The 27,887-nt window shown below is 65.6% G+C and overlaps 1 protein-coding gene across 1 annotated transcript; it reads left to right on the forward strand.

Annotated features, from left to right (window-relative positions):
* Window positions 1-2,031: 2,031 nt before the first annotated feature.
* Window positions 2,032-27,887, forward strand: LOC138734613 (spectrin beta chain, non-erythrocytic 2-like; the record flags this gene model as incomplete). The annotated part of the gene is given in 32 exon segments (XM_069882362.1): window positions 2,032-2,104; window positions 2,107-2,187; window positions 5,205-5,356; window positions 5,474-5,647; window positions 7,191-7,282; window positions 7,570-7,650; window positions 7,821-7,936; window positions 8,017-8,129; window positions 8,210-8,397; window positions 8,984-9,101; window positions 9,176-9,334; window positions 10,595-10,897; window positions 11,766-11,919; window positions 12,551-13,559; window positions 14,566-15,322; window positions 15,400-15,602; window positions 15,675-15,765; window positions 16,748-16,894; window positions 16,971-17,234; window positions 18,945-19,169; window positions 20,606-20,695; window positions 20,774-21,028; window positions 21,098-21,228; window positions 22,608-22,812; window positions 23,824-24,198; window positions 24,783-25,027; window positions 25,842-25,980; window positions 26,059-26,143; window positions 26,238-26,434; window positions 27,190-27,365; window positions 27,516-27,595; window positions 27,731-27,887. Coding segments are annotated over 32 exon segments (6,635 nt in total), but the record flags the coding sequence as incomplete, so codon positions are not given.

Consider the following 27,887-nt stretch of genomic DNA (forward strand, 5'->3'; position numbering starts at 1 on the left):
CCCGCATTCCCCGAAGTCGTGGAGCACCCCAATCCCGCATTCCCCGATCCTGGACCCCCCCATCCCACATCTCCCCAGTCCTAGACCCCCCCCATCCCGCATTCCCTGAAGTCCTAGACCCCCCCATCCCGCATCCCCTTAGTCTGGACCCCCCCCCATCCCGCATCCCCTTAGTCCTAGACCCCCCCCATCCCGCATTCCCTGAAGTCCTGGACCCCCCCATCCCGCACCCCCCTAGTCCTAGACCCCCCCCATCCCGCATCCCCTTAGTCCTAGACCCCCCCCCATCCCGCATCCCCTTAGTCCTGGACCCCCCCCCCATCCCGCATTCCCTGAAGTCCTGGACCCCCCCATCCCGCATTCCTGATCCTGGACCCCCCTCCCCAATCCCGCATCCCCCAGTCCTGGACCCCCCCCAATCCCGCACCTCCCCAGCCCTAGAACCAACCCCCCCATCCCACCTTCCTGAAGTCCTGGATCCCCTCCATCCCGCATCCCCTTAGTCCTGGACCCCCCCTCAACCCGCACCCCCCAGACCTGAACCCCTCAATCCCGCACCCCCCCCTTCACCCCACATCCCCCTTAGTCTCAGACCCCCCCCCATTCTTACCCCCCCTCAGTCCTGCCCCCCCCATCCTGCAGCCCCGACCCCCCCATTTCCCCCCCCTCCAGCTCTGCCGCAGCCGCTCTGCAGCATCGCCCCCCCCCCCAACTTCTCAGGGTCCCCCCCAGGTGTCCCCCCATTCCCAGACCCCCCACCCCCATATCCTGAAGGCCCCAGCGTGGGGGGGGGGGAAGGAGGGGGGGCCCCGTCTGTTGATCCTCACTAAGAGCATTAATGGAGCTGCGGGGGGGGGGGGAGGGGAGGGCAAGGGGGGGGGGCGGGACTTTCGGAGTGGGGGGGACATAATGAGGATGGGGACCCCCTCCTAAAGATAAAGAGGATGGGGACCCCCCCCATAAAGCCATAGGACCCCCCCCACAAGGATGGGGACCCCCCCAAGGGCATGGGACACCCCCGCAGGGACGGGACACCCCCCAAAAGCATCTGTTCCCCCCCCCCACGGCTTGGGACCCCCCCCATGAGGATAGGGACCCCCCTCAAAAGACATAGGCTCCCCCCCTACAAGGATGGGGACACCCCCACGAGGTTGGGGACCCCCTCAAGGGCATGAGACCCCCCCCCATGGGCTTGTGACCCCCCCTCCCCATGAGGATGGGGAGGACCCCCCCGGGGATGAGGGGATGGTGGGGGTCCCGGGGGGGGGGCAGGGGTCCCCAGAGGCAATGGGGGGTGGAATGAGGGGTTTTGGGGGGTCTCTGGGGAGCATGGGGGGGGGCCGTCAGAGTTGGGGGGGGTCTGATTTTGAGGGGGGTTCTCTCTTAGTTTGGGGATTCTATCATAGTTTGGGGGGGGTCCTCATCTATTGGGGTGATCGGGGGGGGCTCCTAATCCCTCTGTGTGTCCCCCCATAGTGACTGACCCCCCACATTCAAGGGCACCCCCCCCCATGCTCTGTGCCCTCGCTGTCAGCTCCAGGACCCCCCCCATCCAATAACTGCCCCCCCCCTATTCCAGGACCCCCAATAACTGCCCCCCCAATTCCAGGACCCCCAATAACTGCTCCCTCTCTCCCCCTCCCATTCCAGGACCCCCAATAATCGTGCCCCCCTATTCCAGGACCCCCAATAACTGCTCCCTCTCTCCCCCTCCCATTCCAGGACCCCCAATAATTGCCCCCCCCATTCCAGGACCCCCCAATAACCGCCCCCCCCCCTCCTCCCCATTCCAGGACCCCCCAATAACTGCCCCCCCATGCTCTGTGCCCCCGCCGTCAGCTCCAGGACCCCCCCCAATAACTGCCCCCCCTATTCCAGGACCCCAATAACTGCTCCCTCTCTCCCCCTCCCATTCCAGGACCCCCAATAATCGTGCCCCCCCTATTCCAGGACCCCCCAATAACCTCTCTCTCTCTCCTCCCCATTCCAGGCCCCCCCCCGGTGACCAGCAGCCCCCCCCCCCCAGCCGCCATGTTGTCCCCCCCCCCCTACGACCCCCTGGAGCTGCCTCGCCCCCCCTGCGATGTCAACAACCGCTGGGAGGGGGCGAGGAGGAGGAGGAGGGCGGCGACCCCGAGGGCAGCTCCGCTCGGCGCTTCGAGCGCTCCCGCATCAAGGCCCTGGCCGGTACGGGGGGGACCCCGAAATGGGGGGTACCCCAAAAAATGGGGGAGGGGGGCCCCAAAATGAGGGAGGGATGGGGAGGGGCACCCCAAGAATGGGGGAGGGGATCCCAAGATGAGGGAGGGATGGGATGGGGGACCCCAAAAATGAGGGAGGGGACCCCAAAAATGGGGAGGGGAGAGGATGGAGGGGACTCCAAAAATGGGGGAGGGATGGGATAGGGAGGGGCACCCCAAAAATGAGGGAGGGATCCCGAGAAATGGAGGAGGGATGGGGGACCCTGAAAATGAAGGAGGGGACCCCAAAATGAAGGAGGGATGGGATGGGGGACCCCAAAAATGAGGGAGGGGACCCCGAAAATGAGGGAGTATCCCAAAAATGGAGGAGGGGACCCCAAAATGAGGGAGGGATGGGGATGGAGGGGACTCCAAAAATGGGGGAGGGGACCCCAAAATGAGGGAGGGATGGGGATGGAGGGGACTCCAAAAATGGGGGAGGGATGGGGGACCCCAAAAATGGGGAGGGGACCCCAAAAAATGGGGGAGGGATGGGATGGGGAGGGGCACCCCGAAAATGGGGGAGGGATGGGAAGGGGACCCCCAAAAATGAGGGGGGGACCCCAAAAATGGGGAGGGGAGAGGATGGAGGGGACTCCAAAAATGGGGGAGGGATGGGGAGGGGCACCCCAAAAAGGGGGAGGACACCCCCAAAATGGGGAGGTATGGGGGGGATCCCAAAAATGCAGGAGGGATGGGATGAGGGACCTCAAAAAAGGGGGGGACTCAAAAATGGGGGGGAATGGGGGGCACCCCAAAATGGGGGGGAGACTCAAAAATGGGGAGGGGGACCCCAAAATGGGGGAGGAATGGGTTGGGGAATGGCTGGGAATGAGGAGGCGTGGGGGGACCCCGAAAATGGGGGTGAAAATGGGGTCCCCGTTAAAGAAAAGGCGGAAAAGGGGAAACGTCAAGGAAGGAATCGAGGGAAAAAGGGGGAAAGGTGGAAATGAAGGGAAAGGCACCCCGAAAAAGGGGGTGGGAGTGGGATAGGGCACCCCCTAATTGGGGAGGGATTAAAGGGTCCCCCATTAAAGGGAAAAAAGGCGGGAAAGTCGTGAGGCAGAAAAGGCGGGAAAGGGGAAAAAGGCGGGAAAGGGGAAAAAGGCGGGAAAGGGGAAAAAGGCGGGAAAGGGGGAAGCTGGGAAAGAGAAAATGTCGGAAAAGGGATCAAGGGAAAAAGGGGGAAAATGTGGAAATCAAGGGAAGGGCACCCTGAAAATGGACCCCAAAAAATTGGGGGGGTGGGAATGGGGAGGGCACCTGAAAATGGGGAGGAAAGGGAGGGGGGGGCACCCAAAAAACTGGGGGGGTGGGAATGGAGAAGGGACCCCCAAAAGTGGGGAGGAATGGGGAGGGGGAGACCCTGGGAAAAGGGGGGGGGGGCACAAAAATGGGGGGGCTGGGAAAGAAGGGGACCCCAAAATGGAGGGAGAATGGGGAGGGGAGAGACTGGGATGGGGGGGAGAACAAAAATGGGGGGGTGAAGGAGGGGGAGCTGAAATGGAGGGGAAATGGGGGGGGTGGGAAGAGGGGGAACCCCAAAATGACGGGACAGAGAACCGGGGTGCTCGCACACGCGTGTTCGCTCCCGCCCAGCGTGTCCCGGTGCCGCCCTTGCTCCCCAGGTTCCCAGGAGCCTCCCTGAAACTGTCCCCCCCACCCCAAAACTGCCCCACCCTGCACCCCGAAACCACTGTCTCCTCCTTGTGATCCCCAATCCCCCTTTATGCTCCCCAAAACTCCCAATTCCCCACAAAATCTCCTCTGTGACCCCCCAACTCCACCCTGAGGCCACCCCAAGCCCCCAATTCTCCCCCCAGTTTCCCCCCCAATCCCCCTTTATGCCCCCCAAAACCTCCAATTCTCCCCCCAATTTCCCCCCAATCCCCCTTTATGCCCCCCTAAACCCCCAATTCTCCCCCCAATTTCCCCCAATCCCCCTTTATGCCCCCCAATCCCCCTCTGTGACCCCCAAACCCCCCAGTTCCCCCCCTTGTTGTCCCCAATCGCCCCTTATGGCCCCCCCAGACCCACTAATTCCCCCCCATCCTCCCTTATGGCCCCCCAAACCCCCTAATTCCCCCCCAATCCTCCCTTATGACCCCCCCAATCCCCCCAATTCCCCCTTTATGGCCCCTGCAATCCCCCCTTCTGACTCCCCCAACACACCAGTCCCTCTCCGTGACCCCCCAAACCCCCCTTCTGCCCCCCCCCGGGACCCCCCGTGCTCCCCCCAATCCTCTTACCTCTAATCCGGCGCCGGGCACGGCTGGCGCTGGGGCTGAGCCCCCCAAATCCCCCCACATCGGGGGGGGGGAAGGCACAACACCTGGGACCAAGAGGTTGGGGGGTAGGGGGGGTCGGGGACCCAGAGCTCCTGGGGTTGGGGGTGGCCTGACCCCCGAGTTCTGGCTGGGGGTGGGGGTGGGTGGGTCTCTGGTTGGGTTTTGGGGCTCCCTGGTGGGTGTATGGGGGTCCCTGGTGGGTTGGGGGTCTTTGTTGGGGTTCAGGGCCAGGTTTTGGGGTCCCTGGCTGGGTTTGGGGGGGGTTCCTGGTGGGTTAGGGGGTTCTGTTGAGGTTCATGGCCAGGTTTTGGGGTCTCTGTCCAGGTCTCAGGACATCCCTGGCTGGTTTTAGGGACCCTGGCTGGGTTTGGGGGTCCCTGGCTGGGTTTAGGGAGGGCTCCTTGTGGGTTAGGGTCCCTATTGAGATTCGTGGCCAGATTTTGGGGATCCCTGGCTAGTTTTAGGGTCCCTGGCTGCGTCTCCCTGCCCCGTTTCAGGGTCCCCCCACTCCTGACCCCCCTCTTTGTTGGCCTGGGGGTTCCTCTTGGGTTCCTCAAGCTCTGGAGATCTCTGGCTGGGTTAGGCGGGGGGTCTCTGTTTGGTTTTGGTGTCCCTGCCCGTGTCTCCCTGCCCCGGTTTTGGGGTCCCCCCACCTCTGAACCCCCTTTTCCGACAGACGAGCGCGAGGCAGTGCAGAAGAAAACCTTCACCAAGTGGGTGAACTCGCACCTGGCGCGCGGGACCTGCCGCCTCTCCGACCTCTACAGCGACTTGCGCGACGGGCGCCTCCTGCTGCGCCTGCTCGAGGTGCTCTCGGGGGAGCAGCTGGTGAGCGGGGGCCCCCCAAAACGCGGCAGCACCCCCCTGGCTACCCTCATTCCCGGGACCCCCCCATCCCCGCGATTCCCGGCGTTCCGGCTGCGCTGAGCCCCGTTTCTGGCGCAGCCGAAGCCGACGAAGGGGCGGATGCGGATCCACTGCCTGGAGAACGTGGAGAAGGCGCTGCAGTTCCTCAAGGAGCAGCGCGTGCACCTCGAGAACGTCGGCTCCCACGACATCGTGGACGGCAACCACCGCCTCACGCTCGGCCTCGTCTGGACCATCATCCTGCGCTTCCAGGTGCCGCCCCGGAGGCTGCCCCGGGGATCCGGGAGCTGCGCTGGAATCTGCCCCAGGGGTCTGGAATCTGCCCCAGGGGCCTGGATTCTGCCCTGGGGATCCGGGAGCTGCTCTGGAATCTGCCCCAGGGGTCTGGAATCTGCCCCAGGGGCCTCGATTCTGCCCCGGGGATCCGGGAGCTGCTCTGGAATCTGCCCCAGGGGCCTGGAATCTGCCCCAGGGGCCTGGATTCTGCCCTGGGGATCCGGGAGCTGCTCTGGAATCTGCCCCAGGGGTCTGAAATCTGCCCCAGGGGCCTGGATTCTGCCCCGGGGATCCGGGAGCTGCGCTGGAATCTGCCCCAGGGGCCTGGATTCTGCCCCGGGGATCTGGGAGCTGCGCTGGAATCTGCCCCAGGGGTCTGGAATCTGCCCCAGGGGCCTCGATTCTGCCCCGGGGATCCGGGAGCTGCTCTGGAATCTGCCCCAGGGGTCTGAAATCTGCCCCAGGGGCCTGGATTCTGCCCCGGGGATCCGGGAGCTGCGCTGGAATCTGCCCCAGGGGCCTGGATTCTGCCCCGGGGATCTGGGAGCTGCGCTGGAATCTGCCCCAGGGGTCTGGAATCTGCCCCAGGGGCCTGGATTCTGCCCTGGGGATCCGGGAGCTGCTCTGGAATCTGCCCCAGGGGTCTGGAATCTGCCCCAGGGGCCTCGATTCTGCCCCGGGGATCCGGGAGCTGCTCTGGAATCTGCCCCAGGGGCCTGGAATCTGCCCCAGGGGCCTGGATTCTGCCCTGGGGATCCGGGAGCTGCTCTGGAATCTGCCCCAGGGGTCTGGAATCTGCCCCAGGGGCCTCGATTCTGCCCCGGGGATCCGGGAGCTGCTCTGGAATCTGCCCCAGGGGTCTGGAATCTGCCCCAGGGGCCTGGATTCTGCCCCGGGGATCCGGGAGCTGGTCTGGAATCTGCCCCAGGGGCCTGGATTCTGCCCCGGGGATGCGGGAGCTGGGCTGGAATCTGCCCCAGGGGCCTGGAATCTACCCCAGGGATGCAGGAGCTGCTCTGGAATCTGCCCCAGGGGTCTGGAATCTGCCCCAGGGGCCTGGATTCTGCCCCGGGGATCCGGGATTCACTCCAAATCTGCCCCAGCGGTCTGAAATCTGCCCCAGGGATCTGGGTTATGCTCTGGAATCAGCCCGAGGGATCCAGGATCTGCTCCAGATCTGCCCCAGGGGTCTGGAATCTGCCCCAGGGATCCAAAATCTGCCCTAGGGGGCTGGAATCTGCCCCGGGGATCCAGGATCTGCTCTGGAATCTGCCCCAGGGGACTGGGTTCTGCCCCAGGGATCCAGGATCTGCTCCAGATATGTCCCAGGGGGCTGGAATCTGCCCCAGGGATCTAGAATCTGCCCCGGGAATCCAGGATCTGATCCGAATCTGCCCTGGGGATCCGAGAATCTGCCCTGGAGGCCACAGAACCTGCCCCAGGGGTCCACAATCTGCCCCGGGGGGTCTGGAATCGGCCCCAGGGGGTTCCTCTCTTACCCTGCTCTGCCCCCCTCCAGATTCAGGACATCAGTGTGGAAACTGAGGACAACCGGGAGAAGAAATCGGCTAAGGACGCGCTGCTGCTCTGGTGCCAGATGAAAACGGCAGGGTGAGCAGCTGGGGGGGGGGAATCAGAGACATCCTGGGGGGCTCTGAGGGGGCTTTTGGGGGGTTCTGGGGGATCCTGGATGGTCCTGGGGGGGTTCTGAGGGATCTAGGAGGCTTTGGGGGGATCTGAGAGGGATTTCGAGGGGTCCTGGAGGGGCTCTGAGAGGTCTAGGAGAGTCTCGGGGGGCTCTGAGGGGACGTTTGGGGGGTCCTGGAGTGTCTTGGGAGGGTTTTGAGGGGGTCTGGAGGGTTCTGGGGGTCCCATTCTGAGCTCCCCTCCCTCCCCAGGTACCCGAACGTGAACGTGCACAACTTCACCACGAGCTGGAGGGACGGATTGGCCTTCAACGCCATCATCCACAAGCACCGGTGGGGCCGTGGGGCAGGGGCCGTGGGGCACCCAGCGACGTCTGTGTGGGTTGTGGGGTGCAGGAGATGGGATTTGAGGTGGGGGTGCGGGACGTGGGGTGCGATTCCCGGGGCGCGGGATGGAGCTGCGGGGCAGGGGGCCGTGGGGCTGAGCGTCTCCTGCCTCCCAGGCCGGACCTGGTGGACATGGACGCCCTGCGCCGCTGCAACGCCCACTACAACCTGCAAAGCGCCTTCAACCTGGCCGAGCGCGAGCTGGGCCTCACCAAGCTCCTGGATCCCGAGGGTGCGGAGCGTCCGGGGGCGTGGGGGGCGCCGCGGGGCGCCGTGGGGCAGCGCTGACCCCCCCCCCCGCCGCTCCCGCAGACGTCAACGTGGATCAGCCGGACGAGAAATCCATCATCACCTACGTGGCCACCTTCTACCACTACTTCTCCAAGATGAAAGCCTTGGCGGTGGAGGGGAAGCGCGTGGGGAAGGTGCAGATGGGATTAGGGGTTAGGGGACGGGACGGGACGGGAGGGCGGCAGAGCCGGGCTGAGGCCGCGTGGTGCCGCAGGTGCTGGATGCGGCGCGGGCGGCCGAGGTGCTGGTGGGGCGCTACGAGGCGCTGGCCGGGGAGCTGCTGGCCTGGATCGCTCGCACCATCCTCGTCCTGAAGGATCGGCGCCTGGCGCAGGCGCTGCCCGGCGTCCGCAACCAGCTGCAGGCCTTCAGCGCCTACCGCACCGTCGAGAAGCCCCCCAAGTGAGACCCCATCCCCATCATCCCCATCATCCCCATCATCCCCATCCCCATCATCCCCATCTCCATCATCTCCATTTCCATCTCCATCGTCTCCATCTCCATCGTCTCCATCTCCATCGTCTCCATCTCCATCGTCTCCATCTCCATCGTCTCCATCTCCATCACCATCATCTCCATCATCCCCATCCCCATCACCCCCACCTCCATCTCCATCATCTCTATCATCTCCATTTCCATCTCCATTTCCATCTCCATCATCTCCATTTCCATCTCCATCATCTCCATTTCCATCTCCATCGCCTCCATCTCCATCGCCTCCATCTCCATCGCCTCCATCTCCATTTCCATCTCCGTCTCCATCGTCTCCGTCTCCATCGTCTCCGTCTCCATCTCCATCGTCTCCACCTCCATTTCCATCTCCATCGTCTCCATCTCCATCGTCTCCATCTCCATCGTCTCCATCTCCATCGTCTCCATCTCCATTTCCATCTCCATTTCCATCTCCATCGTCTCCATCTCCATCGTCTCCATCTCCATCGTCTCCATCTCCATCCCATCCCATCGGTGCTGTCTCCGCTGCCCCCAGGTTCATGGAGAAGGGGAACCTGGAGGTTCTGCTGTTCAGCGTTCAGAGCCGGATGCGAAGCAACAACCAGAAGGTCTACGTTCCCCGCGAAGGGCGGCTCATCTCCGACATCAACAAGGTGGGATGGAGGGCAGGGACGGGGCCGGGACGGCTCCGGAGCCGCCTTCTCTGAGCCGGGGTCCGTCCCAGCAGGCGTGGGAGCAGCTGGAGAAGGCGGAACACGAGCGGGAGCTGGCGCTGCGCACCGAGCTGATCCGCCAGGAGAAGCTGGAGCAGCTGGCGGCGCGTTTCGACCGCAAAGCCGCCATGAGGGAGACGTGGCTGAGCGAGAACCAGCGCCTCGTGGCACAGGTCAACCCCAGAGACCCCCCGCTGCCCCCCGAGGCCTCATCCCAAGGGTTTGGGGTCCCACTCCAAGGGGGTCGGGGTCCTCATCCCAAGGGTTTGGGGTCCCACTCCAAGGGGGTCGGGGTCCTCGTCCCATCACCCTCCACCCCGGGAACTGAGGTGGCTGGGAGATCCCACTCCAAGGGGTTTGGGGTCCCCATTCCAAGGGGTTTGGGGCCCTCATTCCAAGAGGTTTGGGGTCCTCATTCCGAGGGGTTTGGGGTCCTCATTCCAAGGGGTTTGGGGCCCTCATTCCGAGGGGTTTGGGGTCCCCATTCCAAGGGGTTTGGGGCCCTCATTCCAAGGGGTTTGGGGTCCCCATTCCAAGGGGTTTGGGGCCCTCATTCCGAGGGGTTCGGGGTCCCCATTCCAAGGGGCTCGGGGTCCCCATTCCAAGGGGTTTGGGGTCCTCACTCCAAGGGGTTTGGGGTCCCCATTCCAGGGGGTTGGGGAGTCCCAATCCCACCATATCCCCCCCCAGTGGCCGGGGGTTTTTTGGGGTCCAACTCAGAGGGGTTTTGGGGTCCAACTCAGAGGGGTTTTTGGGTCCCTGCTCTCTGGAGGGTTTTGGGGTCCAACTCAGAGGGTTTTTGGGTCCAACTCAGAGGGGTTTTGGGGTCCAACTCAGAGGGGTTTTTGGGTCCCTGCTCTCTGGAGGGTTTTGGGGTCCAACTCAGAGGGTTTTTGGGTCCAACTCAGAAGGTTTTTGGGCCCCTGCTCTCTGGGGGGTTTTGGGGTCCCTGCTCTCTGGGTTTTTTTTGGGTCCAACTCAGAGGATTTTTGGGTCCCTGCTCTCTGGAGGGTTTTGGGGTCCAACTCAGAGGGTTTTTGGGTCCAACTCAGAAGGTTTTTGGGTCCCTGCTCTCTGGGGGGTTTTGGGGTCCCTGCTCTCTGGGTTTTTTTTGGGTCCAACTCAGAGGATTTTTGGGTCCCTGCTCTCTGGGGGGTTTTGGGGTCCAACTCAGAGGGTTTTTGGGTCCAACTCAGAGGGATTTGGGGTCCGTTCTCTCTGGGGGTTTTTGGGGTCCAACTCAGAGGGTTTTTTTGGGTCCGACTCAGAGGGGGTTTTGGGTCCCCACTCTCTGGGGGGTTTTGGGGTCCCTGCTCTCGGGTTTTTTGGGGTCCAACTCAGAGGGTTTTTGGGCTCCCTGCTCTCTGGGGTCTTTTGGGGTCCAACTCAGAGGGTTTTTGGGGTCCCACTGAGAGGGGTTTCTGTGTTCCCAGGACAACTTTGGGACGGAGATGTCGGCGGTGGAGGCGGCGGTGCGGAAGCACGAGGCGATCGAGACGGACATCGAGGCGTACAGCGAGCGCGTGCAGGCGGTGAGCGCGGTGGCGGCCGAGCTGCAGGCCGAGCGCTACCACGACCTGGGCCGCGTCCTGGCGCGTCGCGACAACGTCGTGCGGCTCTGGGACTCCCTGCGAGCCGCGGTCGCCGCCCGCCGGGAGCGGCTGCTGCTGCACCTCGAGCTGCAGAGGATGCTGCGCGACCTCCAGCACCTCATGGGCTGGATGGCTGAGATGGAGGTCAGCGGGCCGCGGGGCTGACACCCCGAAACCCTGCGCAGGGGGGACCCCGAAAGCCCTGGGGTCTTGGAACTGGGGGGGGAGGACTCCAAAGTCCCTCAGACTGGGGACCCCCCAAACCCCTCAGCTCCCTGGAGTGGGGGCGATGAGGCCGAGACCCCAAAGTCCTTCAGAGGGGGGACCCGGAAAGCTCTCGGGTCTTGGAATTGGGAGTGGGACTCCAAAATCCCTTCGACTGGGGTTCTGGAATAGGGGGCAGTGGGGAGTGGGACCCCCAAACCCCTCGGAGTGGGGCCCCCAAACCCCTCAGCTCCCTGGGGTGGGGGGTAATGGGGGTGGGACCCTAAAATCCTTTGGACTGGGGACACCCCAAGCTCCTCGTGTCTTGGGTCAGGGGGTAGAGGGCAGTGGGACCCCCAAACTCCTTGGAGTGGGACCCCCAAACCCCTCAGGTCCCTGGAGTGGGGGGCAATAGGGCTGGGACCCCAAAATCCTTCTGAGGGGGGACCCCAAAAGCCCTCAGGTCTTGGAATTGGGGGTGGGATTCCATAATCCCTCGGACTGGGGACCCCACAAACCCCTTGGGTCCTGGAATAGGGAGCAGTGGGGCCCCCAAACCCCTCGGAATGGGACCCCCAAACCCCTCAGAGTGGGGACCCCAAATTTCTCAGCTCCCTGGGGCAGGGGACGATGGGGCTGGGACCCCAAAATTCTTCAGACTGAGGATCCCCCCCAAACTCCTCGTATCCTGGGTCGGGGGGTAGAGGGGAGCGGGACCCCCAAAGGCCAGGGGTCCCCCCCGAGTGTTTTGGGCTTGGGGGTGCAGTAGGGCCCCCCTCAACCCGCGTCCCCCCCCCTGTTAATGCAGGCGCGGCTGCAGTCGCAGGACCTGGGGAAGCACCTGCTGGGGGTGGACGCGCTGCTGCAGCTGCAGCTGCTGCTCGAGGCCGACGTGGCCGCGCAGGCCGAGAGGGTGCGGGCGGTGGGCGCCGCCGCCACCAGGTTCGCCGCCAGCGGGCAGGGTGAGCACCCCGAAACACAGACACCCTGAAAACCGGGCACCACAAAACCTGGGGCACCCTGAAACACAGAAACCCTGAAAACCAGGCACCCCAAAGCCTGGGGCACCCTGAAACACAGACACCCTGAAAACCAGGCACCACAAAACCTGGGGCACCCTGAAAACCAGGCATCCCAAAACCTGGGGCACCCCGAAACACAGACACCCTGAAAACCAAGCACCCCAAAACCTGGGGCACCCTGAAAACCAGGCACCCCAAAACCTGGGGCACCCCGAAACACAGACACCCTGAAAACCAGGCACCACAAAGCCTGGGGCACCCCGAAACACAGGCACCCTGAAAACCAGGCACCACAAAACCTGGGGCACCCTGAAAACCAGGCATCCCAAAACCTGGGGCACCCCGAAACACAGACACCCTGAAAACCAGGCACCCCAAAACCTGGGGCACCCCGAAACACAGACACCCTGAAAACCAGGCACCCCAAAACCCTGTGACTCATGAAACGCAGGATAGTGCAAAGGCCCTGGGGCAATCCCACCACCTCCAGGGTGCCCCAAACCCCCCAAATCCCTCAGATGCCGCCCCTGAACCCCCAAAACTCCGCTTCGGTGTGTGCCGCTGCCCTCAGGCTACCAGCCCTGCGACCCCGCGGTGGTGCGGGAGCGGGTGGCGACGCTGGAGCGGCGCTACCGGGAGCTGGTGGAGCTGGCGAGCCGGCGCCGCGCCCGCCTGGAGGAGTCGCGCCGCTTCTGGAAGTTCTTCTGGGACACGGGCGAGCAGGAGGCCTGGATGCGGGAGCAGGAGCGCCTTCTCTCCTCGGAAGACGCCGGCCGCGACCTCACCAGCTCCCTGCGGCTCCTGAGCCAGCACGACGCCTTCCGCGGGGAGCTGAGCGGGCGCGCGGGGCCGCTGGAGCAGGCGCTGGCCCAGGGCCGGGCCTTGGTAGCCGAAGGCCGCTTGGGAGCGACCGAAGTAGCCGAACGGATCCGGGAGCTGGAGGAACGTTGGCGCGCGCTGAGCGAGTCGGCGAGCCGGCGCGAACGCCGCCTGCGGGAAGCCGTCGGCTTCTTCCAGTTCCAAGCGGAGGCGGCGGACACGGAAGCGTGGCTGGAGGACGCGCTGCGCTTGGTGTCCAGCCCGGAGCTGGGCCACGACGAGTACTCCACGCGCAGCCTGGAGCGGCAGCACCGCGAGCTGCAGGAGGAGGTGCGGAGCCACCGCCGCGCCGTGGACGCGCTCCGCCAGCAGGCCGGCTCCCTGCCTCCCGCCTTCGCCGACGCTCCCGGCGCCGCCGCCCGGCTGCCGGCGCTGGAGACGCGCTACCAGGAGCTGGCGGCGCGCGCCGAACGGCGCCGGCAGGAGCTGCAGGCCGCGCTCAGCCTCTACACCATGAGGAGCGAGGCGGACGCCTGCGCGCTCTGGGTGGGCGAGAAGGAGCAGTGGCTCCAGGCCATGGACATCCCCGAGAAGCTGGAGGACCTGGAGGTCGTGCAGCAGCGCTTCGAGACCTTGGAGCCGGAGATGAACAACCTGGCGTCCCGCGTGGCCTCCGTCAACCGCATCGCCCGCCAGCTCCTGGACACCGACCAGCGGAACCAGGAGAGCATCCGGGACACCCGCCAGCAGCTCAACTCCAGGTGGGAGCGGGCGCTGAACCTCCCAAGGTGGAGCCAGGGGGGATTCTCCGGGCTGGGATGGGTTCTCCGGGCTGGGATGGGTTCTCCACACTGGGATGGGTTCTCCACGCTGGGATGGGTTCTCCAGGATGGAATGGGTTCTCCACACTGGGATGGGTTCTCCACGCTGGGATGTGTTCTCCAGGATGGAATGGGTTCTCCAGGCTGGGATGGGTTCTCCAGGCTGGGATGGGTTCTCCACGCTGGGATGGGTTCTCCAGGATGGAATGGGTTCTCCAGGCTGGGATGGGTTCTCCAGGCTGGGATGGGTTCTCCACGCTGGGATGGGTTCTCCAGGATGGAATGGGTTCTCCAGGCTGGGATGGGTTCTCCACGCTGGGATGGGTTCTCCAGGATGGAATGGGTTCTCCGGGCTGGGATGGGTTCTCCACGCTGGGATGGGTTCTCCGGGCTGGGATGGGTTCTCCACGCTGGGGTGGGTTCTCCGGGCTGGGATTCTCCAGGCAGGGCTGGATTCTCCAGGCTGGAATGGGTTCTCTGGGCTGGGATCCTCAAGTCTGGGATGAGTTCTCCACGCTGGGGTTCTCCATGCTAGCCTAGGATCCTCAAGTCTGGGATTGGTTCTCCAGGCTGGGATCCTCCAAGCAGGGATGGATCCTCCACGCTGGGATGAGCTCTCCAGGCTGGGACGGGTTCTCCAGGCTGGGATCCTCAAGTCTGGGATGGGTTCTCCAGGCTGGGATGAGTTCTCCAGGCTGGGATTCTCCATGCTGGGATGGGTTCTCCAGGCTGGGATGAGTTCTCCAGGCCAGGATGGGTTCTCCAGGCTGGGATCCTCCAAGCAGGGATGGATCCTCCACGCTGGGAAGGGTTCTCCAGGCTGGGATGAGTTCTCCAGGCCGGGACGGGTTCTCAGGCTGGGATCCTCCAAGCAGGGACGGGTTCTCCGGGCTGTTCGGGGTTCTCCGGGCTGTGGTGGGTCCTCCCTGACCGCGCTGCCCCGCAGGTGGGAGCGGTTCCGGGCGCTGGCCGAGCAGAAGAAGGAGGCGCTGACGTCGGCGCTGACCATCCAGAACTTCCACCTGGAATGCGACGAGACCACGGCCTGGATGCGGGAGAAGACGAAGGTGATCGAGTCGACGCAAGGGCTGGGGAACGACCTGGCGGGCGTCACGGCCCTGCAGCGCAAGCTCTCCGGCGTCGAGCGCGACCTGGAAGCCATCCAGGGCAAAGTGCGGGAGCTGCGGGCCGAGGCGGAGAAGCTGGTGGCCGAACGCGCCGAGCGCGAGCCGGGAATCCTGGCTCGGCTGTCGGGGATCGAAGCTGTGTGGGACGAGCTCTGCCGCAGCCTGCGGCGCCGCGAGGAGTCGCTGGGAGAGGCCAGCAAGCTGCAAGGCTTCCTGCGGGACCTGGCGGCGCTGCAGGCCTGGCTGTCCCGCACGCAGACGGCCGTGGCTTCCGAAGACGTGCCGGCCACCCTCGCCGAAGCCGAGCGGCTGCTGAGCCAGCACGAGAGCATCGGCAAGGAGATCGCGCGCTACGGCGACGACTACCGCGCGGCGCGGGCCGTGGGCGGCGAGGTGACGCGGGAGCGCGGCGACGCGCAGCACCTCTTCCTGCGGCAGCGCCTGGAGGCGCTGGACACGGGCTGGGAGGAGCTGGCGAGGATGTGGGAGAACCGGCAGCAGCTCCTGGCGCAGGCCCTGGCCTTCCGGCTCTTCCTGCGCGACGCCGAGCAGCTGGAGGGAGCGCTCAGCACCCAGGTGAGCCGCGAGCGCCGCGAGCGCCGGGAACGCCGGGAGAGGGAGCGGCGCCGAGCCCCGACCCGCTGCTCCCGCAGGAATACGCCCTGTCCCACACGGAGAGGCCCGGAACGCTGGCGGGAGCCGAAGCCGCCGTCAAGAAGCACGAGGATTTCCTGGCCACCATGGAAGCCAGCGGGGAGCGCGTCCAGGGCCTGGTGGCCACCGGGCGCAAGCTGGTAGCCGAGGGCAGCGTCCACACCGAGAAGGTGCAGGAGATGGTGGATTCCGTGGAGAGAAGGTGAGGGAGCCCGGTGCTGGGATCGGGATCCGGCGTTCCCGGCTCGGCCCTCACCGCCGGCCCTCGGCGCAGGCACCGGAGGAACCGGGAGGCGGCGCAGGAGCTGCTGGAGCGGCTGCGGGATAACTGGGAGCTGCAGCGGTTCCTGCAGGACGGGCAGGAGGTGAGGGGGGGGATTATGGGATGGATGGGATGGCATGGATGGGATGGGATGGGATGGGATGGGATGGGATGGGATGGGATGGGATGGGATGGGATGGGATGGATGGGATGGGATGGGATGGATGGGATGGGGTGGGATGGATGGGATGGGATGGGATGGGATGGATGGGATGGGATGGGATGGGATGGGATGGATGGGATGGGATGGGATGGATGGGATGGGGTGGGATGGATGGGATGGGATGGGATGGGATGGATGGGATGGGGTGGGGTGGGGTGGGATGGGATGGGATGGATGGGATAGATGGGATGGATGGGATGGGATGGGATGGGATGGGATGGATGGGATGGGATGGATGGGATGGGATGGGATGGGATGGATGGGATAGATGGGATGGATGGGATGGGATGGGATGGGATGGGATGGATGGGATGGGATGGATGGGATGGGATGGGATGGATGGGATGGATGGGATGGGATGGGATGGGATGGATGGGATGGGGTGGGGTGGGATGGGATGGATGGGATGGGATGGGATGGATGGGATGGGATGGGGTGTGATGGGATGGGATGGATGGGATGGGATGGATGGGATGGGATGGATGGATGGGGTGGGATGGGATGGGATGGGATGGAGATGGGATGGGATGGGAGGGATGGAGTGGATGGGATGGATGGGGTGGGATGGGGTGGGGTGGGATGGATGGGATGGGATGGGATGGGATGGATGGGATGGGATGGGATAGTTGGGATGGGATGGATGGGATGGATGGGATAGTTGGGATGGGATGGATGGGATGGATGGGATGGATGGGATGGATGGGATGGATGGGATAGTTGGGATGGGATGGATGGGATGGGATGGGATGGATGGGATGGATGGGATAGTTGGGATGGGATGGATGGGATGGATGGGATGGGATGGGATGGATGGGATAGATGGGATGGGATCCAATCCACAATGTCCCTGCTCCCGCGGCAGCTCACGCTCTGGATCAACGAGAAGATGCTGACGGCCCAGGACGTTTCCTACGAGGAGGCGCGGAACCTGCACTCCAAGTGGCAGAAGCACGAGGCCTTCGCCGCCGAGCTGGCCGCCAACCGGGGGTGGCTGGACAAGATGGAGAAGGTGGGAGCGCGGGACGCAGCCGGGGAGGCCGCGGGCGCCCCGGTCCCTGCATCCCCCGCCTCCCCGTTGCCCGCAGGACGGGCAGCAGCTGGCGTCGGCCAAGCCGGAGTTGGCTCCGGTGGCCACAGAGAAGCTGTCGGAGCTGCGGGCGCTGTGGGACGAGCTGGAGGCCACGACGCGCACCAAGGCGCGGCGGCTCTTCGAGGCCAATCGCGCCGAGCTCTGCGCCCAGTCGTGCGCGGCGCTGCGGGCCTGGCTGGAGGGCGTCCGCGCCCAACTGCGCCACGACGGCTACGGCAACGACCTCACCGGCGCCAACATCCTCCTCAACCGGCAGCAGGTGCCCGCGCGGCCGGGGACGGGGCCTGCAGGGCTTGGGGGGCGACATTGGGGGGCAGGGATGGGGCCTGCAGGGCTTGGGGGGCGACATTGGGGTGCAGGGATGGGGCCTGCAGGGGTTGGGGGGCAACATTGGGGTGCAGGGATGGGGCCTGCAGGGGTTGGGGGGCGACATTGGGGTGCAGGGATGGGGCCTGCAGGGGTTGGGGGGCAACATTGGGGTGCAGGGACGGGGCCTGCAGGGGTTGGGGGGCGAGATTGGGGTGCAGGGACGGGGCCTGCAGGGGTTGGGGGGCAACATTGGGGTGCAGGGACGGGGCCTGCAGGGGTTGGGGGGCGACATTGGGGTGCAGGGATGGGGCCTGCAGGGGTTGGGGGGCGAGATTGGGGTGCAGGGACGGGGCCTGCAGGGGTTGGGGGGCAACATTGGGGTGCAGGGATGGGGCCTGCAGGGGTTGGGGGGCGACATTGGGGTGCAGGGATGGGGCCTGCAGGGGTTGGGGGGCGACATTGGGGTGCAGGGACGGGGCCTGCAGGGGTTGGGGGGCGAGATTGGGGTGCAGGGACGGGGCCTGCAGGGGTTGGGGGGCGACATTGGGGTGCAAGGATGGGGCCTGCAGGGGTTGGGGGGCGACATTGGGGTGCAGGGACGGGGCCTGCAGGGGTTGGGGGGCAACATTGGGGTGCAGGGACGGGGCCTGCAGGGCTTGGGGGGCGAGATCGGGGTGCAGGGACGGGGCCTGCAGGGCTTGGGGGGCGAGATCGGGGTGCAGGGATGGGGCCTGCAGGGGTTGGGGGGCGAGATCGGGGTGCAGGGATGGGGCCTGCAGGGGTTGGGGGGCGACATTGGGGTGCAGGGATGGGGCCTGCAGGGGTTGGGGGGCGACATTGGGGTGCAGGGATGGGGCCTGCAGGGGTTGGGGGGCGACATTGGGGTGCAGGGACGGGGCCTGCAGGGGTTGGGGGGCGACACTGGGGTGCAGGGATGGGGCCTGCAGGGGTTGGGGGGCAACATTGGGGTGCAGGGATGGGGCCTGCAGGGGTTGGGGGGCGAGATTGGGGTGCAGGGATGGGGCCTGCAGGGGTTGGGGGGCGAGATTGGGGTGCAGGGACGGGGCCTGCAGGGGTTGGGGGCGAGATTGGGGTGCAGGGGATGGGGATATGGGATTGGGGTGCAAGATTGGGGTGCAGGGGATGGGGATGTGGGATTTGAGGTGCAGGGGATGCAGAATTGGGGTGCAGGGATGGGGTCTGCAGGTTTTAGGGTGCAGGGGATTGATGGGAATGGATGGGATTGGGGTGCAGGGGATGGAGCCTGCAGGATTAGGGGTGCAGGGGATGCAGCATTGGGGTGCAGGGGATGGGGATGCGGGATTGGGGTGCAGAGGATGCAGGATTGGGGTTCAGGGCTGGGGTCTGCAGGATCAGGGGTGCAGGGATGGGGCCTGCAGGATCAGGGGTGCAGGGCTGGGGTCTGCAGGATCAGGGGTGCAGGATCAGGGGTGCAGGGATGGGGCCTGCAGGATCAGGGGTGCAGGGCTGGGGTCTGCAGGATCAGGGGTGCAGGATCAGGGGTGCAGGGATGGGGCCTGCAGGATCAGGGGGGCAGGGATGGAGTCTGCAGGATCAGGGGGGCAGGGATGGGGCCTGCAGGATCAGGGGTGCAGGGCTGGGGCCTGCAGGACTGGGGTCACCCCCCGCGCCCCGACAGATGCTGGAGACGCAGACGGCGCTGCGGGAGAAGGAGGTGGCGGCGATGCGGGCGCAGGCGCAGGCCCTGAGCCGCGAGGACGCCAGCGCGGCCGAGGTGCTGGGCCAGGTGCGAGCCGTGGAGGAGCAGTTCGAGGCGCTGCGCGAGCCGCTGCGCGAGCGACGCCGCAAGCTCCTCGCCTCCAAGGAGGAGCATCAGTTCAACCGCGACCTGGAGGATGAGATCGTGAGTGGGAAGCATCGTGGAACCCCAAATCCTCGCCCTGCTGCGTCCCCGACCCCCAAATCCTCGCCCCGCTGCATCCCTCACCCCCAAATCCTCGCCCCGCTGCATCCCTCACCCCCAAGTCCTCACCCCGCTGCATCCCTCACCCCTAAATCCTCACCTCGCTGCATCCCTCGCCCCCAAATCACAGAATCACAGAATCACAGAATCACAGAATCACAGAAATCCTTGTCTGCTGCATCCCTGACCCCCAAATCCTCGCCCCGCTGCATCCCTCACCCCCAAATCCTCGTCTTGCTGCATCCCTCACCCCCAAATCCTTGTCTGCTGCATCCTTGACCCCCAAATCTTCACCCTGATGATTCCTTGACCCCCAAATCCTCGTCTTGCTGCATCCCTCACCCCTAAATCGTCGCCCTGCTGCATCCTTGACCCCCAAATCTTCACCCTGATGATTCCTTGACCCCCAAATCCTCACCCCGCTGCATCCCTCACCCCCAAATCCTTGTCTGCTGCATCCTTGACCCCCAAATCTTCACCCTGATGATTCCTTGACCCCCAAATCTTCTCCCCGCTGCATCCCTGCCCCCCAAATCCTCGCCCCGCTGCATCCCTCACCCTCAAATCCTCGCCTTGCTGCATCCCTGCCCCCCAAACCCTTGTCTGCTGCATCCTTGACCCCCAAATCTTCACCCTGATGATTCCTTGACCCCCAAATCCTCGTCTTGCTGCATCCCTCACCCCCAAATCCTCGCCCTGCTGCATCCCTCACCCCCAAATCCTCTCCCCGCTGCATCCCTGACCCCCAAATCCTCGCCCCGCTGCATCCCTCACCCTCAAATCCTCGCCTTGCTGCATCCCTGCCCCCCAAACCCTTGTCTGCTGCATCCTTGACCCCCAAATCTTCACCCTGATGATTCCTTGACCCCCAAATCCTCGTCTTGCTGCATCCCTCACCCCCAAATCCTTGTCTGCTGCCTCCTTGACCCCCAAATCTTCACCCTGATGATTCCTTGACCCCCAAATCCTCGCCCCGCTGCATCCCTCACCCCCAAACCCTCGCCCTGCTGCATCCTTGACCCCCAAATCTTCACCCTGATGATTCCTTGACCCCCAAATCCTTGCCCCGCTGCATCCCTCACCCCCAAATCCTCACCCTGCTGCATCCTTGACCCCCAAATCTTCACCCTGATGATTCCTTGACCCCCAAATCCTCGTCTTGCTGCATCCCTCACCCCCAAATCCTCGCCCTGCTGCATCCTTGACCCCCAAATCTTCACCCTGATGATTCCTTGACCCCCAAATCCTCGTCTTGCTGTATCCCTCACCCCTAAATCCTCGCCCTGCTGCATCCTTGACCCCCAAATCTTCACCCTGATGATTCCTTGACCCCCAAATCCTCTCCCTGTGCCTCCCTGACCCCCGTCTCGCCGCAGCTGTGGGTGCAGGAGCGGCGGCCGCTGGCTGCGTCCATGGACCACGGGAAGGACCTTCCGTCTGTCCAGCTGCTCATAAAGAAGAACCAGGTGAGCGGGCGGCTCCTGCGGCTCCTGCGGCCCCGGGGGGATCCCCGGCCCCCCCCAAACTGACCCCGCGCCCCGCAGACGCTGCAGAAGGAGCTTCAGGGCCACGAGCGGCGCGTTTCGGAGCTGCTGGGGCGGCGCGGGGAGCAGGGCGGCGCGGCCGAGCGGGTGCAGGAGCTGCGGGAAGCGTGGCGGGAGCTGCGGCTGCAGGCGGAGCTGCGGCACCGGCGCCTGGAGCGCGCGCTGGCCGCCCAGCAGTTCTACTGCGACGCCGCCGAGGCCGAGGCCTGGATGGGCGAGCAGGAGCTGCACATGATGGCGCAGGAGAAGGCCAAGGTGGGACCCCCGCCTCGCGGCCCCGGCCCCGCCGCGGCGCCGCCGCCGCTCACGGCCCTGTCGCCGCAGGACGAGCTGAGCGCGCAGGCCATGGTCAGCAAGCACCTGGGGCTGGAGCAGGCGCTGCGCGACTACGCCCGCACTCTGCAGCAGCTCTCACTGCAGAGCCGCAGCCTGGCCGACGGCGGCCACCCCGAGAGGTGCGGCACCGCCCCGACGCTCCCCGCCTCCCACCAGCGCCTCCTCTTCTCCATTCCGTCAGCTCACTGGGTTCCCGTGGCCTCCCACCCCCAAGTCCATCATCCCATGAGGTCCTCGTGTCCCACCACCATCTCCCATCCCCATAATTGTTATCTCAGCAGGTTCCCGTGTCCCACCACCACCTCCCATCCCTAATTTCATCATCTCAGTGGGTTTCTGTGTCCTCCTATCCCCAATTCCATCATCCCACGAGGTCCTGTGTCCCACCACCACCTACTGTTCTCGATTCCATCATCTCACTGGGTTCCTGTGTCCTCCCATCCCCAATTCCATCAATCCACGAGGCCCTCGTATCCCACCACCGCCTCCCATCTCCATAATCGTTATCTCAGCAGGTCCTCATGTCCCACCACCACCTCCCATCCCCAATTCCATCATCTCAGCGGGTTCCTGTGTCCTCCCATCCCCAATTCCATCATCTCAGCAGGTTCCTCTGTCCTCCCATCCCCAATCCCACCATCTCAGCGGGTTCCTCTGTCCTCCCATCCCCAATTCCACCATCTCAGCGGGTTCCTCTGTCCTCCCATCCCCAATTCCATCATCTCAGCGGGTTCCTCTGTCCTCCCATCCCCAATTCCATCATCTCAGCAGGTTCCTCTGTCCTCCCATCCCCAATCCCACCATCTCAGCGGGTTCCTCTGTCCTCCCATCCCCAATTCCACCATCTCAGCGGGTTCCTCTGTCCTCCCATCCCCAATTCCACCATCTCAGCGGGTTCCTGTGTCCTCCCGTCCCCAATTCCACCATCTCAGCGGGTTCCTCTGTCCTCCCGTCCCCACGTCCACCATCTCAGCGGGTTCCTGTGTCCTCCCATCCCCAATTCCACCATCTCAGCGGGTTCCTCTGTCCTCCCATCCCCAATTCCACCATCTCAGCGGGTTCCTGTGTCCTCCCGTCCCCAATTCCACCATCTCAGCGGGTTCCTGTGTCCTCCCATCCCCAATTCCACCATCTCAGTGGGTTCCTGTGTCCTCCTATCCCCAATTCCATCACCCTATAAGGTCCTCGTGTCCCACCACCACCTCCCATCCCCAATTCCATCATCTCAGCGGGTTCCTGTGTCCTCCCATCCCCAATCCCACCATCTCAGCGGGTTCCTCTGTCCTCCCATCCCCAATCCCACCATCTCAGCGGGTTCCTCTGTCCTCCCGTCCCCAATTCCACCATCTCAGCGGGTTCCTGTGTCCTCCCATCCCCAATTCCACCATCTCAGCGGGTTCCTCTGTCCTCCCGTCCCCAATTCCACCATCTCAGCGGGTTCCTGTGTCCTCCCGTCCCCAACCCCACCGCCCCACGCGGTCCCCTGTCCCTCCCGCAGCGAGCGGCTGCGGCTGCGCCAGGCGCAGGTGGACAAGCTCTACGCGGGCCTCAAGGACCTGGCCGAGGAGCGGCGGGCGGCGCTGCAGGAGCAGCTGCGGCTCTGCCAGCTGCGGCGCGACCTCGACGACCTCGAGCAGTGGATCTCGGAGCGCGAGGTGGTGGCCGCGTCCCACGAGCTGGGCCAGGACTACGAGCACGTCACGGTGAGGGGAGAGACCGGCCTGGGGGGGGCCTCGGACCCTCCCTCGGGGCCCTGGGTCTTCTCCAAGGTGGCCCCGGGTCCCTTCCTTGCTCCGAGGTGGCCCTGGGTCCCCTCCAAGGTGGCCCTGGGTCCCCTTTGAGATGTCCTCGGGTCCCTTCCTTGCTTTAAGGTGTCCCCGAGTCCCCTCCAAGGTGTCCTGGGTTCCCTTCAAGGTGTCCCTGGGTCCATTCCTTGCTCCAAGGTGTCCCTGGGTCTTCTCCAAGGTGTCCCCAGGTCTCCTCCAAGGTGTCCCTGGGTCTCTTCCTTGCTCCAAGGTGTCCCCAGGTCCCCTCCCTCTTCTGAGTGTCCCCAGGTCCTGTCCAAGGTGTCCCCAGGTCCCCTCCTGGCTGTCCCCAGGTCCCCTCCCTCCTCTGAGTGTCCCTAGGTCCCCTCCAAGGTGTCCCCAGATCCCATCCAAGGTGTCCCCAGGTCCCCTCCCTGGTCTGGGTGTCCCCAGGTCCCCTCCAATGTGTCCCTGGGTCTTCTCCGAGGTGTCCCCAGGTCCCTTCCTTGCTCCAAGGTGTCCCCAGGTCCCCTCCCAGCTGTTTCCTGGTCCCCTTTCTGCTCTGGGTGTCCCCAAGTCCTCTCCAAGGTGTCCCTGGGTCCCCTCCTTGCTCCAAGGTGTCCCTGGGCCTTCTCTGAGGTGTCCCCAGGTCCCCTCTCTGCTGTCTCCCGGTCCCCTTTCTGCTCTGGGTGTCCCCAAGTCCCCTCCAAGGTGTCCCTGGGTCCCCTCCCGGCTGTCCCCAGATCCCATCCAAGGTGTCCCCAGGTCCCCTCCAAGGTGTCCCTGAGTCTTCTCCGAGGTGTCCTCAGGTCCCTTCCTTGCTTTAAGGTGTCCCCGAGTCCCCTCCAAGGTGTCCTGTGTCCCCTCCAAGGTGTCCCCGGGTCCCTTCCTCGCTCCGAGGCGTCCCCAGCTCCCCCCGGCGGTGTCCCCTCACCCCCTCCATGGCCTCTGTCCCCCTTTGGGCCGCAGATGCTGCGGGAGAAGTTCCGGGAGTTCTCTCGGGACACGAGCAGCATCGGGCAGGAGCGCGTGGACGCGGCCAACGCGCTGGCGGACGCCCTGATCGCCGCCGGCCACTCCGAGAACGCCACGGTGGCCGAGTGGAAGGACGCGCTCAACGAGGCCTGGGCCGACCTGCTGGAGCTGATGGACACGCGCTCGCAGATGCTGGCCGCCTCCTTCGAGCTGCATCGCTTCTACCACGACGCGCGGCAGACGCTGGCGCGGGTGCAGCACAAGCAGCAGCAGCTCCCGGAGGAGCTGGGCCGCGACCTCAACACGGCCGAGGCCCTGCAGCGCATGCACTGCGCCTACGAGCACGACATCCAGGCCCTCAGCGCGCAGGTGAGCCGCGCGGCCGCTTCCCATCAACCACGGCCCCAGCGCCTCGTCTGCTCAACCCTCAAACCCCCCCCAGGGCTGGGGACTCAGCCCCCTCCCTGTCCCAGCGCCCCAGGGCCCTTGCCGTGCAATATTCCATCCTGCTGGCCATCCTGACCCTCCCCTGGTGGAGCTCGAGGCCGTTCCCTCTCGTGGCGGCCCCTGGGTTGAGGAGCAGAGCCCAGCTCCCTCCTCTCCACGAGCTCCTCGCAGGGAAAGAGCCACGAGGCCTCCCCTCAGGCTCCTCTTCTCCAGGAGAAACCCCCCCAGGGCCCTCGGGCTCCTTCTCCAGCCCCTTCCCCAGCTCCGGGCTCTTCTCCGGCCTCGCTCCAGAGCCTCAACATCATCCCTGGGGAGAACCCACCCCGCGATCCGAGGGTCGGTCTCACCAGAGGGAGAAGAACCTCCCTGGCCCTGCTGGGGGCTCCGTTTCTGCTCCAAGCCAGGACGCCCTCGGCCTTCTCGGTCCCCTGGAGGCGCGGTGGCCGGGCCTGGCGCCGCGCGGCACAGCCCCACGGCACAACGCGGCGCGTGCGGTGCCCCCCCAGGTGCGGCAGGTGCAGGAGGACGCGGCGCGGTTGGCCAAGGCCTACGCCGGGGACAAGGCGGCCGACATCCGGCGCCACGAGCAGGCGGTGAGCGAGGCCTGGAGCGAGCTGCGCGGCTGCAGCCAGGGCCGCCGGCGCCTCCTGCTCGACACCGTCGCCCAGTTCCGCTTCCTGCGCGCCGTGAGGGACCTGCTGCTCTGGATGGACGGCGTCCGGCTCCAGATCGAGGGGCGGGAGCGGCCACGGTGAGGGACCACGGAGCTGGGGATGGGGATGGGGGTGGGATGGAGATGGAGATGGGATGGGGATGGAGATGGGGATGGAGATGATGGAGATGGGATGGAGGTGGAGATGGAGATGGAGATGGGGATGGAGATGGGATGGAGGTGGGGATGGAGGTGGAGGTCAAGATTGAGTTGGGGATGGAGATGGGAGGAAGATGGAGATGCAGTTGGGGTTGGAGGTCGAGATTAAGCTGGGATGGAGCTGGAGTTGGAGATCCAGTTGAGGAGGGAGCTGGGATGAAGATGGAAATGGGGATGGGGATCGAGTTGGGGATGGAGATAGGATGGGGATGGAGGAGGAGAAGGGGTTGGGACAAGGATGGAGATGGAGGAGGAGATGGGGATGGAGATAGAGTTGGAGTTGGAGGTTGAGATTAAGCTGGGATGGAGATGGAATGGGGATGGAGTTGGAGATCCAGTTGAGGATGGAGTTGGGATGAAGATGGAAATGGGGATGGAGGTGGGATGAGGATGGAGAAGGAGATGGGGATGGAGATAAAGTTGGGGTTGGAGATCGAGATTGAGTTGGGGATGGAGTTGGGATGAGGATGGAGGTCGAGTTGGGGATGGAGATGGAGTTGGGGTTGGAGATTGAGATTAAGCTGGGATGGAGATGGAGTTGGAGATCCAGTTGAGGAGGGAGTTGGGATGAAGATGGAAATGGGGATGGAGTTGGGATGAGGATGGAGATGGGGATGGAGATGGAGTTGGGGTCGGAGATGTGGCCAGGACGGTGCTGGCCCGCGGCCGCTGACCGTGTCCCCTCCCGGGCCAGGGACGTCTCCGCGGCCGACCTGCTCATCAAGAACCACCAGAGCATCAAGGCGGAGGTGGAGGCGCGAGCCGACAGCTTCGAGGCCTGCGTGGCCATGGGCACCGCGCTGCTCCACAAGGGCCACTACGCCGCCGACAAGGTGGGACCTCCCGCCCCTGTCCCCGTGCGTGTCCTCGCGTGTCCCCGCGTCCCCACGGCCCCTGTGACGTCCCCTCAGATCTCGGCGAAGCTCTCGGAGCTGCAGGATCGTCGCCGCGACATCGGTGCCCGCTGGCAGGAGAAGATGGATTGGCTGCAGATCGGTGAGCGCCGAGCCGGGGGGATCTGGGGACCTTGGGGACCTCTGGGGACCTTCGGGGACCTCTGGGGGTTCCATCCGGCGTCCCCGCCCGGCAGTGCTGGAGGTTCTGATGTTCGGGCGCGACGCCGGCGTGGCCGAGGCCTGGTTGGCGAGTCAGGAGCCGCTGCTGCGCTCGGCCGAGCTCGGGGCCAGCGTGGCCGAGGTGGAGAAGCTCATCAAGCGCCACCAGGGCTTCCAGAAGGCGGCGGCCGCCTGGGAGGAACGATTCGCCGCGCTGCAGCGCCTGACCACAGTGAGGGCCGAGCCCCGGCACGCTCGCTGCGGCCGTGACCCCCTGAGACCCCCCAGGCCGAGCCCCGAGGCTCTCGGTGCAGCTGTGACCCCCCTGAGACCCCCCCAGGCCGAGCCCCGAGGCTCTCGGTGCAGCTGTGACCCCCCCAGGCCGAGCCCCGAGGCTCTCGGTGCAGCTGTGACCCCCCCAGGCCCCCCCCGAGGCTCTCGGTGCAGCTGTGACCCCCCCAGACTGAGCCCCGAGGCTCTCGGTGCAGCTGTGACCCCCCCAGGCCGAGCCCCGATGCTCTCAGTGCAGCTGTGACCCCCCCAGGCCGAGCCCCGAGGCTCTCGGTGCAGCTGTGACCCCCCGAGACCCCCCCAGGCCGAGCCCCGAGGCTCTCGGGGCAGCTGTGACCCCCCCAGGCCCCCCCCGAGGCTCTCAGTGCAGCTGTGACCCCCCCAGGCCAAGCCCCGAGGCTCTCGGTGCAGCTGTGACCCCCCCAGGCCCCCCCCGAGGCTCTCGGTGCAGCTGTGACCCCCCCAGGCCCCCCCAGACTGAGCCCCGAGGCTCTCGGTGCAGCTGTGACCCCCCCAGGCCGAGCCCCGATGCTCTCAGTGCAGCCGTGACCCCCCCAGGCCCCCCCCGAGGCTCTCAGTGCAGCCGTGACCCCCCCAGGCCCCCCCCGAGGCTCTCGGTGCAGCCGTGACCCCCCCAGGCCCCCCCCGAGGCTCTCGGTGCAGCCGTGACCCCCCCGTACCCCGTTTCCCCCCCAGCTGGAGCAGAAGGAGCGCGAGCGGCAGCGCCGGCGCCGCGAGGAGGAGGAGGAGGAGGAGGAGGCGGCGGCGAGGAAGAAGAAGGCAGCGACCCCCCCTCCTGCCCCCCCCCAGCCCGGGGGGGCCCCCCCGACACTGCCCCCCGAGATCCAGAACGGAGTCAGGGAGACACGGGGGTGAGGGGGGTCAAAGGGGTTTGGGGGGTCATGAGGGGCTGGGGGGGGTCACTGGGGGGGGACATGGGGGTTTGGGGGGGGACATGGGGGACTGGGGGGGGGGTCACAGAGGTTTGGGGGGGTCATACTCACCCTCCTCTCCACCCCCAGGGCCCCCCCCCCCGCGGAGCCGCCCCCCGGAGCCCCCGGCCGTGAACGGGATCAGCCCCGACAGCGCCGCCCCCCCCCAGGTGCCGCCCCCCCCAATAACTGCGGGGACCCCCCTTTTTTTGGGGGGGGGCCCAGAGCACTGTCTGGGGGTGCCCCCCCCCTCAAAAAAAGGAGGTTCCCCCTAGCCCTCCCCCCTCCCTGTTTCTGTCCCCCAGGTCCCCAACGGGGCGCAGGAGCGAGGGCCCCCCCCGGCCCCCCCGCAGGCGGCCACGCTGCCCCCCCCCCGGGCCCCCCCGCGCCCCCCCCCAGCCTGGAGGGCGGGCTCTGCCGCAAGCAGGAGCTGGAGGCCCCCGGGAAGAGGGCGGCCAACAG

Source organism: Phaenicophaeus curvirostris, unplaced genomic scaffold (genome assembly GCF_032191515.1).
Source record: "Phaenicophaeus curvirostris isolate KB17595 unplaced genomic scaffold, BPBGC_Pcur_1.0 scaffold_122, whole genome shotgun sequence".
Taxonomy (NCBI): domain Eukaryota; kingdom Metazoa; phylum Chordata; class Aves; order Cuculiformes; family Cuculidae; genus Phaenicophaeus; species Phaenicophaeus curvirostris.